Raw genomic sequence first — 11,624 nt, 5'->3', positions numbered from 1 at the left:
AGTGCACAGGTGTGTTTGGTCTGCGCATGCGTGTGCGCCCGCTCGAGTGTGTGTGTACACGAGCCTGTGCAAACATATGAAAACACGTCTTTTGTTGTTGAAGATTCTGTTAGAAGAGGCTCCTGGGCAATTCTCACCCGTGTGCGACCCGAGAGAGGAAAAAACCCACATCTCTTTTGGCCACCACAGTAGATGGTCCTTGGGTTTGTGCCCCCAAAATTGAATTTTTTGCCCTTAGAAGGGAAGTGAGTGACGGCTGCCGTTTACTGGGGCCGCGTCTCCTTTCACCCTTCAGAAAACCTCACAAGGAAGGTCTTTTTTATCATTCCCACTTTACGTGCTCAGAGAGGTGGATTCACTCACCCAGGTCACACAGCACTGGGTTCCAATGCAGTTTGGTCCCACTCCCCAGCCGGAGGCGCTACACCCCTCCACTCCAGGGCCTCCCCCATCTGAGGCAGATAGGACGTTCCAACAATTGCCACCAGGCCCAGGGGAGGAGGGCAGAGTCTGTCTTACCTGTTTATTCACTAGTTTGTTCATTCCTGGGGCATCTTGCAGCATCCACAGAAGGTTCCAGCACATCAGGCCTCCTGAGAACACATCCGTGGACTGACTTGGTTGATGGGATCTCATTCCAAGGTGGTGCTTGCTGGCCTCGCTCCCAAATCAGGATGGCCCTGGACGGGGCAGCCCAGGGACTGGTCACACATCCTCCCCTTGCACACAGCGTCCCGAGGACAGGGCATCTGTCGTTGGTGGCGGTCTCCCCGGCACCAGCACCGTGCCTGGCACACCGCGGGCTCAGCCACCACCTGTGGCCACACCACTGGGGACGGTCGAGGGAACCTCCTCCTCAGAGGCGTGGACTCGAGCCTGGCGCCCACGGCCGCTAAATAAGGCCACGACTAGTCCCAGCCCTGAGTGCTGGCTTGCTGGGGCCCATGGCGCCTGCGAGGCCACAGGAGGACAGCCATCCTGAGAGAGTGGTAACTATAACGCCATTCCGAGAGCCCAGACCCTGGGGGCAAATGGGCCTCCACTCCCTGCTCCAGCGCCACGTGACCCCAGGCACCTCTCTTTGCCTTTCAGCCTCAGTTTCCTCATCTGTGAAATGGGGACATGGAGGATAAAGGCGGTCCCTACCACACTGGGTGGTTGGGAAATTAAATATGAGCATGAGATGTGTGTACACGGTGCTGGGCACACAGAAGCATCTGGTAAGTAAGAGTCGTTTTTTTCAGTCAATCAACAAACATTTGTTGAGCAGCTACTTTGTGGCCATCACGAGCTGGGAGCTAGAGAGAGAGTGGTGAGGAAAACTAAGGAGGACCTGGCCTCCTGAGCCGGCTGTCCACTGACCCCCGAACAAAATAACTAAGTGAATTACACAGTATGTCAGGAAGTGATAAAGGCTGTGGAGGGCAGGGGCTGGGGAGGTCCACTGAGATGGTGAGATTTGAGCAAAGAGTTGAAGGAGGCGAGGGGGGGATTCTTGCAGCTGTCTGCTGGAAAAGCATTCCAGGCAGAGGGAACTGCAGGTGCAAAGGCCCTGGGGTGGGACCCGTGCCTGATGGTGTTAGGGAATTTTAAGTCTCCTCTCCCCGCCGTTTCTTTCTCAAAACTGACAAGCACAAGTGTCGCCCGCCCAGCGCTGCAGCAACCCTGCGGCATCCCCTCCCCCTGCCCTGACCCTGCCGCCCGCCTCTTTAACCTTGAATGCCTCTTCGGGTCTCACGTGTCCCCGGGTGGCGAGTGAGCTGCCTGACTTCAGAAGAACGGCATGGGGTGGGGGGGCCTTAGGTGGTGTCCGCCTCACCTATTACTGCCAAAAGCGGCCATGGGGTTATTTTTAAACCTGGAGAGGAAGTATTTATTGTTCCCGGGCGAAGAGAACGGGGCAGCCGGTGGGATCCTTCCTGGGGAGCAGCTCTGCGTCCTTTCCAACCATGGTGAGTAGTGAGGGCTCGAGGTGGCAAGGCAGGTGGGTGAGAGGGGACGCCACCTACAAGCAGGGGGCCGACGGGGACGGGGAGAAGGCAGCTCTCAAGGGCCAAGACCCCGTGGAAAGAGCGCTGCTCGCTGTGCGTGCAGAGGGACCCCAGTCAATGCCCGGCAAGCAGCAGGGAATGGCCGCTCCCGGGGACTCAGAGATGGAACACGAGCGTTGGCTTTTTTATGGCTTGTCTGCTGACCTCTTGAGGAATCGATTGCTCCCGGGGGTCGCAAAAGGGGACTGAATGCTTTAAAGGATCAAATTGTGGTTCTTTTCTCCTGTCCAGGCAGCTGGGGAAAGAATCTGCTTGTCCTCACCTTCTGAACGGGCCACTTTAGGACCTCTCCCCCAGTGCTGTTTGCTAAGGTGTCCCCCTCCTGAAGTGGGAAGCCCCCCAAATCAGGGTCAGCAAAGGGGAGTGTTTGGGGTGCAGACTCGAGTCCGATGCCCCAGTTCCACTCCGGCTCAGGTTTTTGGTGACTGTGTGACTGCGGCAAGTGGCTCACCCTCTCTGAGCCTCAGCTGCCTCCCTAGTAAAATGGCGAAGCTGATAACGGCATCTCCTTGACAGAGCAGCCAGGCGGATTCAATGAAACAGCGTGTGTCCAGCGTTCCAGCGTTTGCTGCAACTATTTAAAGTCAGAGAGGGGCGGGTGGGGAGACGTGTTGCCTCGCTCTTCTCCACGCCGTTCGCGTGGCGCGAGGACAGAACATTTGGGAGGTCTCGCTCCGTTTGGATCACGGGAAGATGGCGTGTGGGTGCAGAAGCGGTTGGGTTTTAACAGCCTGGAAAAGTGTCCTTTCATCTCTGTGTTCCTCAGGGTTTAGCGAGCCTGACATATCCCCCCATGATCGATGCTCCTTCTGTGCGTTACGGAACCTTCTGTGAAACGCACTGAACAAAGAGGCCGGCTGATCTCGAAGCGTGGCCTCCAGCCCAGACGCACCTCCACGTCCCCACTTTGCAAAGGATGCTTCAGGATCCTTAGCCACCAGAACCGGGTGCCTTTGAGACCCGTCATTTCGGGTCCTGTAACCCTCCAGCATCGCCGCCTTGAGACGGTTGTGGGCACCGGCCCCCCGTCCACTGACGAGCAGCTGAGGCTCACCCAGAGAGGGGCCCTCACCTCCTTTTCTTCCCACTTCTAACTATCAATCAATGCGTTTTTTCTCCCCCCCAGTCACCAAAGAAAGCCAAGAAGAGAGCCGAGGGCGCCAACTCCAACGTGTTCTCCATGTTTGAACAGACCCAGATCCAGGAGTTTAAGGAGGTGGGTGCAGCTGTCGCCCGCTCAGCCTGGCGGGAGGCTCCGCCTGTCAGAACGAGCCTTTCCCCCATCCCATGTCCCCTGCAGGGCCCTCCTGGCCGGATGTCTTTATCCTCCAAGCAACCCCACATTTGGGCTGTGTGTGCACGTGAACCACTTCCAGAAATTATCTTTAATAGCTTCGCTCATCACGAAAGTAAAGCCTATTTCTTGTTGAAAATGTAGGGAAAAATTTCAGAAACCCACAAAGAAGAGAATAAAAACAACCTACAGTTCTGTGACCCAGAGACGATCAGTTAGCGTTTTGGTTTACACACGTCAAGTCATTTTTGTGACATACGTGTACAGCCGTGCACCTCGTAAGGATGTTTCAATGACGGATCCCATCTAGGGCGGCGGTCCCGTAAGACGAGTACCGTGTAGCCCAGGTGTGCAATAGGCTGTGCCAGCCAGGTGTGTGGAAGCACACGTGATGACGTTCGCATGACGCCATTGCCTAGTCACGCGTTTCTCAGCACGTGTCCCGTCGTTAAGCGACGCACGGCGGTATATTTGTCGCAAAAAATTATGATCTATGCACACTGATTAGCGCCTGCTGTTTCCTTCCAGCAGTTCAGCACCGACATTTCCTATGATTTCTTTAACCACTTCCTGGGGTTGGGTGTCACGTGTGTGTAGCATGCTTTACTATTATAAATAACACACCTTCGCCTGCGTCTCTGGTCATTGCCTTGGGGTAGATTCCTAAAAGCAGAACTGCTGGGTCAAAGAATCTTTGCAAAACAAAGGAACTAAACCAAGTCGGCAGGCCGGCCGGCCAGCCGCCCTGCCCTCCAGAAATGCTGGGGTTAGACTGGAAGGTTCTTTCCCCACATCTCCATCCACACTGGGGTCAACGTCTAAGATGCTGTTTTTGCCAATCCGAGGAGCCAAAAGAGCGCCCTTTGGACTTTAAATGTTAGCGCCCCGACTGATGAACACCAGGCGGGTCTGAGGCCCTGTGGCATTTGCCGGGACTCTGCCTTAGGGAGCAAACCGAAATCCCCACTAGGCAAGGTGCAGCCACTGCCCGAGGCTCCGTGGAACAGACTGAATTCGTCTTCCAGCCGCGGGGGCGGCCCACGCGAGCCATCCACACTCGCCCAGCCCTTCGGAGCACAGGGCGCTAGAGGCAGGGGTTTCCATCAACGGGGAAACCATTTGGGGCTTCCAAACGGGACACGGACGCGTCCACCTTCTGTCCCCACTAACATTCACGTCACAGGAATGCGGGGCCCCTAGGCCCCCAGGGAACGAGGAATTCCTGGATGAAATGTCCTATCTGAACTTGAGACAGTCCCCTTCCAGGGAGAGAACGCCCCCCCCCCCCCCCCCCCCCCTCCCCCCCCCCTGGCCCGATCAGCTGCTGGCGCGTGGGCAGCCGGTGCACATACTTGGAGCAACCAGCTGCGGCAAAGAACTCCAAAAACGTGGCGCCCGTCCGGCATTTGTGAAATCCCCGGGCCTTGTCAGAGCTCTCGCAGGCCCCCGGGGAGCTGGCGGGGAAAGACTACCAGGCCGGGCGGTCTTACAGATGACGTGGGCTTGGGAGTCGGGGGACCACATGAGACCCCAGCTTTTAACTTGTTTTTTTTTTTTTCACTAACAGCTTTATAGAGAGAGAATTCACAGGCCATAAATTCACCTTTTTAAAGTAAGCATACAATTCAGTGTTATTTACTGTCCTCACAGAGTTTTGCAAGCATCACCACTATCTAATTTCAGAACATTTTCATCACCCAAAAAGAAACCTCATACCCATTAGCAGTCCCTCTCCACCCCCGCCCGCGCAGGCCCTGGCAGCCACCCGTCTGCTCTCTGTCTCTGCGGATTTACTGATTCTGGACCCTTCATAGAAACAGAATCATGCAATATGTGGCCTTTTGTGTCACTCGGCCTCTGTCTCAAGGTTCATCCGTGCTGTAGCGGGCGACAGAATTCTCTTCATTGCTACACACTGTCCCCTCACAGGGCTGCCCCACATTTTATTCATCACCGTCAGCTGATGGACGTGTGGGTCGTTTCTGGGTTTGGCTGCTGTGAATATCGTTGCCACGGATGTTCGTGTGCAGATTTGCGTGGACACGTTTTCAGTTCTCTTGGGTGGGTACCCAGCGATGCCGCTGCTGGAGCATGTGGGACTCTGTGCCCGACGTTCTGAGGACCCGCCAGACTGTGCTCAATCTTTGACTCTGGATCTGAGGTCTTTCGATGCCCCCTGAGAATCCCAGGACCCACATCCCCGGGCCCATGGGCAGCCCCTCGGCCCCTTGCCCTCTTCCTCCCGGGCTGACCAGCCGGGCCCTCCCTCTCACAGGCCTTCACAATCATGGACCAGAACAGAGATGGCTTCATCGACAAGAACGACCTGAGAGACACTTTTGCCGCTCTGGGTGAGTCGCCCCCCTGGGCCAGCAGGAAGGGCTCCTCGTCCCACGCCCACAAGGGTGGGAGGTGGCACCACTGACAAGGGGGAGAGCTTGTCATTTTCCAAAGAAAGGGCTCCACCACGACTGGCCTTTAAGACAAATTTCAGAGGATAGGAAAGACGCGTTTAGCCTTTAAGTGTCTTCGCATATCTTTTATTTTTCTTTTAAAATAACTTATTTGTGTCACTTTGAATGCAATGCCAGCTCCTAACAGAAAACCTGGAACACTCAGAAGAGTATAAAGGAGAAAACAACATCACCTAGGAGGCCACATTCCACTGTGAATGTTTTAGCCTCGAAGTCTTTTTAGGCACGTCCCTTATGTGTGTGTTTTCAATAACTGGAATCATCCTATTTTGGATTTAGCTTTATAAATATGCCATCTCAATAGTGTGAGCATGAGTGCATAGAGCTTTTTCAAAATATTCATGTCCAAACTGCCACCACTCACACCCCTTCTATCCCCACCCCCGGGACTCAGGGCCACCATGAACAGCTGTGCGGGTTGTGCACTGCACAATTCTACTGGATGCTATTCATATTTGTAGCCAGTGTCGATTTTTACATTTAAAACATAAATTATCTTAAGACAGGTTGGCTTTTTCTAATTTTCACGAGGGTACCACATGGGCTCGTGGCAGGGGATAGAGCAGGTATATGAGAAGATAAAAGCTGTGTACAGCAGCAGGTACAATTTGAAAGAGTTCCCCCGAGTCATTCTGATTGTCTCTCCCACCCACAAATGACAAGGGCTAATTTATAACGTGGGCATTTCCCATTGGAGTAAAATATTAAAATGTCTGCGAAAAGTGGTCCAGGTTCTGAAGACACTATTTTAAAAACGGGTCACCCCTCCGCACATCGGACGTCTGGGTTGTCTCCAGCTGTCGGGCTGTCATAAACAGGGCCGTGGAGAACATCTTCTCACGGGGGTCTCCGCCCCGTCCACGCTGTCTCCGATTATTCCTAGACTAGATCCCCGGAGGCGGGATCACGGCACAGACGTGGGTGTCCCCCGAGCTGCGCTGTCCCAGCTCGGGGCTCTGAACGTGTGTCTCCCGCCCTAGGGCGCGTGAACGTGAAAAACGAGGAGATCGAGGAGATGCTGAAGGAGGCGCCGGGCCCGATCAACTTCACCGTGTTCCTGACCATGTTCGGGGAGAAGCTGAAGGGTGGGCTCGCACGCGTCCGTGTGCACATCCGTGTGCACGTCCGTGTGTGCGCGTCCGTGTGCACACCCGTGCGTGCACATTCGTGCGTGCGTGCGTCCGTGTGCACATCCGTGTGTGTGGATCCGTGTGTGCGCATCCATGCGCGCGCGTCCGTGTGCACATTCGTGCGTGCGCGCGTCCGTGTGCATATCCGTGTGCACATCCGTGTGTGTGGATCAGTGTGTGCGCACGTCCGTGTGTACATTCATGCGTGCGCGCGTCCGTGTGCGCGTCTGTGTGCACATCCGTGTGTGCGTCCGTGCGCGTGTTTATGTGTCTCCCCTTGACTGTGAGTGAAAGCGCTAGGAGGACAGCCGGGTCGGCAGATCACAGGCAGAGCCACGCTGGGGAAGAAAGACTGGAAACGGCGGGGGACGTTGCCGCCCCCGCTCCCTGAGCCAGAGCCACGCTCAGCCGCAGGCACGACCTCACCTACCAGCGCTGGGGGGTCTGTTCTTAGCCCCAGCCTGCAGATGGGGACTGAGGCTCAGAGATGGAAAGTCACTTGCCTGCAGCCGCACAGCTAGCTGGCGCTGGAGTCAGGATTCGAATCCCAGTCTCTCTAAATCCAGATCCGCGTCTGACCCCGGGTTTGCTCAGAAATAACACGACCCTCTGCCGGCTCCTCAAATGCCACCGGCCGCGGAGGGCAGGGTCTCTCCTCCCAGCAGAACAGCTGGGCTCTGCCCCTCCAGCTCTGGGGCGCTTGGCCCCGCCTCCTGGGTGCCCGGTTGCCCAGCCCCCGCGGCGCGGTTCCACCCTGTCTTCTGTTTCAGGGGCGGACCCCGAGGAGACCATTCTCAACGCGTTCAAGGTGTTCGACCCCGAAGGCAAAGGGGTGCTCAAGGCTGATTAGTGAGTGGGGTCCGGGGGGGACGCAGGGTGGCCTGCTCCCTACACCCCCCACCCCCGGGCCGACACCTGCTCTCGTCCCTCTGCAGCGTCCGGGAGATGCTGACCACGCAGGCGGAGCGGTTCTCCAAGGAGGAGGTAATGGGCCCCGTGGACTCTGCTCCCAGCTCGAGGCCTGGCTCTTCCGGGGACTCCTCCCCCCACCCCCTTTTCTAAACCAGCCCTGACCCCCCACTGAGACCGACCTTGCCGTCCTTACTGAGCCCTTATCTCGTTCTACTCTCTCATCATCCTGTGAGGTAGGCACTAGTATTATCCTAACTTTACAGATGGGGAAACTGAGGCACAGGGAAGTCAAGTCACCTGCCTGAAAGGACAACACTAGCAGTAAACGCCAGGGCCTGGGTTCAAACCCGGGTCTGTCTGACTCCAGGTTCCACCTCTCTCACAATGCCTGCAGACCTGGCTAGAGCGTCAGTCTCCTGCTGGAGTTGGGGAGGTGTGCAGGCTCACCATGTCCTGTCGTATAGATCGTACACTGCACAATTCTCCTGGCCGCTGTTCTTGCTGTATAGATCGTGGCGTATATACTTGTTGCAATAGTTTCCCAGCAGATGGCAGTAAAGTGTCTTGTTATAATTTTGATAAAATCAGTATATATGACTTTTTCTGGCAGGTGGCAGTAATGTGCCTGGAAGAAGGGGAATTTTTGCTAATTTGCCAAAAGTCCCGTATGAACAAGAAACTGTCCTGCCAATATTATTAATGAAGGCTAATGAGTCTATTTAAAATAGCCCCCTGTAGCCTCTCAGGCTCGATTCCCTCAAGTTCCACATTTTATTGAAAATTTTGTTTAGGGGCTGGCCTGCTGGCATAGTGGTTAAGTTTGTGCACTCTGCTTGGTGGCCCGGGGTTCACACGTTCAGATCCTCAGTACAGACCTACACACCACTGATCCAGCCATGCTGTGGTGGCTTCCCACACACGAAACAGGAAGATAGGCACAGATGTTAGCTCAGGGACAATCTTCCTCAGCAAAAAAATAAATAAATAAAAAAGAGCCAGCCTTTATATTCCACCAGCTTTGTGACTTTGGACTTTGGACAAACCCTTTAATTGCACTGTACCTCAGTTTCCTCATCTGTAAAGTAGGGACAATCACAGAACCTAACTCATGGTAGATGTGAGGGTTGAATGAGTTCATGTGTGTAAGGTGCTGACATGTGATAAGGGCCATATGAGTGTTAGCTGTTATTAGCCAATATGTGTTTTTAAAAAATTACTAGCCAATACTTTTTCAATGTGGAAATTGCATGCTTAAAAAAAAAAATCTAGATTTCTAGTTTCCTTCAAAGAATCAGATTCCGTCAGTCTGACTTCCTTGCCCATGTGGCCACACTGGGCTGGCCCTGAACAGTGGCCACCTCTGCAGATGGGCTGTGTCTCCATTTAGCCACAGTCCCCACCAGGCCCACCTGCTCCCTTAGGAAACCTGCCCCGCCCCGTTGCCCTCCGGTTTGCAATCCCTGCTTGGCCCATCGCAGGCTGGGTTCCTGGGAACATCACTGCAGGATGGCCCTGGGGTCAGCACCTGTGAAGAGCAAGGACGGGCAAGGACGCAGGAGGGCACAGAGTGGGGTGTTGACCCGCCATTCAGGCCCAACGAGTGTCTTGAGGACCCTCAGGGAACCCTGGAGCTAGAACAGCCCTGCCCAGAGGCCCCAGGGTGGGCCCACACTCATCAGTCGCTGCGGCCTCCCAGGAAGGGCGTGACCTCGGGCGGGTGGCTCTCTGTAGCAGCTGATGACAAGGCCTTCCGGGGCGGGGGGGGGAGTCTGTCCCCACGTCCACCACATGCCCAGCTGCCTCTCCCCTCGGGTGCCCCGCACACAGGCCCCCCCGCCCCCGCCCCGCCCCGCGTGCTCAGCGCATCCTGCTGGCTCATTGCAGATCGAGCAGATGTTTGCGGCCTTCCCCCCGGACGTGACGGGCAACCTGGACTACAAGAACCTGGTGCACATCATCACCCACGGGGAAGAGAAGGACTGAGGGGCTGGTCGCCGGGCCGGGCCCGTCGGGGGGAGGGTGGTCCCTGCCCTCCTCTCACTTTGCCCAGGGAAGCCGCGTCCCGGCCCTGGTCTGGTGGCCGAGTGGTGGCCTCATTTATCCGTGTCCGTTGTCTCTGCAGCCGGGCTGGCTTAGCGACGCCCCCAGCCTGTAGGGGGGCCGCCCCGAGGCCGCGTGCAAATAAACAGGAGACCGCGTAGCTGCCCCCGTGTCTCTCTGCCTCCAGGAGGAAGGTCCCCTGCTGGTCCCACGCAGGCGGCCGTGGCCTCGTGACGGCCCTGCCGTCATCGGGATTCAATCTTAGGGACTCCATTGAAAACAGACCTACACGGCCACTCAGGCCTGTTCCCGTCATGGCCCCCTGTGGCTGGAATGTCCCCCGGACCACAGCGCTTTCTCCCAAAGAGCTCAAGTGTGTCGAGCTCGCTGCTGCACACCCCTTCCTGGAAGATTCCACTGAGAGTTTCTCCCAGGGATGTGTTTAAACGGGCCCGTGAGAGATTAAGAGAAACAGGCCTCACATGCCTGCTGAGAATATGGCTCAGTGGGCAAAAAACCACATCCGTCAATCATAAGAGGTTACTCTCTAATTTTAGGTGAAGTAGAAGTTGTCTGCACTTCTCTCCTGGCAAGATGGGGAAGGGGTGCTCACTTCTGGCCTCGTCTGAGGCCCAGGAACAAGGTCTGGGCATGAACTGACTCTTGATTTTGAGTGACCAAAGTTACTGTTGCAGCATTCAGGTCTCTTCTGGGTGTGAGAATCCCAACTTAGGAAACAAATGGGTTCACATAACTAAGAAGTCTGAGGGCTTCAGGCATAGCTGCATCCAGGAGCTCACCCAGCCATCAGAACCTGAGGAGGCCTCTCCACTGCTCTGCTTTCTTGTATGTTGCTCTGCTCTCATTGATGGGAAAATGGCTCCTGTCCCTCCCCTCAGCAATCCTAGTGGGAAGAGGGCGTCTCTCTCCCAGCTCCACATGAACCCCAGAATAGGGCCGATGGGATCCCTGAACCAGCCCTAAAACAGGAGCAGTGCTCTGACTGGCAGACCTGGGCCGCATGACTGACCCTCATTCCTGCGGTTGAAATGGGCCCCTTCCTGGACCATGTGGCCTGAGGTGGGAGGGCAGTCCCCTGAAGGAAAAATCCCGATGCCTTTCAGGAAGAAGGGGAGCGGGGGTCGGGTGCTCCAAGTTTGCAAGAGACTCCCAAGAACAGGACACGGCCAAGCGAATGACGCAACGGGAACAAAGGGCTGAAAGTGGGCGCGGGAGTGGCAGCGGGGTCACCGGGAGGGGTTGAGCGGACCAGGCGGCTGGAGTCTTCAAGGCTCCAGAATAACGAGAGCCCCCCACCGGGGGCCCAGGGTCAGCGGTCAGGAGGACAGTGACACCCCTGGGGCAGAGCCACCAGCAGGCTGCCAGGCAGAGGCCCAGGGCCACCCCATGCTGCTGGGCTCCACACCCGCGACAGCCGCGTCCCCACGCCCAGACCCGGTGGCCCGGCACCTGCAGAGACGAGGCCACACACAGGGCACCCAGGGCACGTGGGGTTCAGGGAAGAGGGCCCCGGACACAGCCCTGCAGTGACACACTCATCCACGAGACAGACACACACGCCCAGACACAGAGACGCACACAGACACAGAGATACAGAGACACGCAGAGAAACAGATACAGAGACACACAGAGACAGAGACACACACGCCCAGACACAGAGACACACAGAGACAGAGACACACACGCCCAGACACAGAGACAC

The 11,624-nt window shown here is 56.2% G+C and overlaps 1 protein-coding gene across 1 annotated transcript; it reads left to right on the top strand.

Annotated features, from left to right (window-relative positions):
- The first annotated feature begins 1,855 nt into the window (after window positions 1-1,855).
- MYL2 (myosin light chain 2) lies at window positions 1,856-10,061 on the top strand. The gene is made up of 7 exons (XM_046638918.1): window positions 1,856-1,952; window positions 3,178-3,267; window positions 5,621-5,696; window positions 6,800-6,904; window positions 7,720-7,798; window positions 7,885-7,933; window positions 9,746-10,061. Exons 1-7 carry the CDS (start codon window positions 1,950-1,952, stop codon window positions 9,842-9,844), a joined length of 501 nt encoding a protein of 166 aa, XP_046494874.1. The 5' UTR covers window positions 1,856-1,949; the 3' UTR covers window positions 9,845-10,061.
- Window positions 10,062-11,624: the final 1,563 nt, after the last annotated feature.

The sequence above is a fragment of the Equus quagga genome, chromosome 15 (genome assembly GCF_021613505.1).
Source record: "Equus quagga isolate Etosha38 chromosome 15, UCLA_HA_Equagga_1.0, whole genome shotgun sequence".
NCBI classification, from domain to species: Eukaryota; Metazoa; Chordata; class Mammalia; order Perissodactyla; family Equidae; genus Equus; species Equus quagga.
The sequence above is the reverse complement of the archived record's forward strand: the minus strand, read 5'-3'. Positions and strand labels throughout refer to the sequence as shown.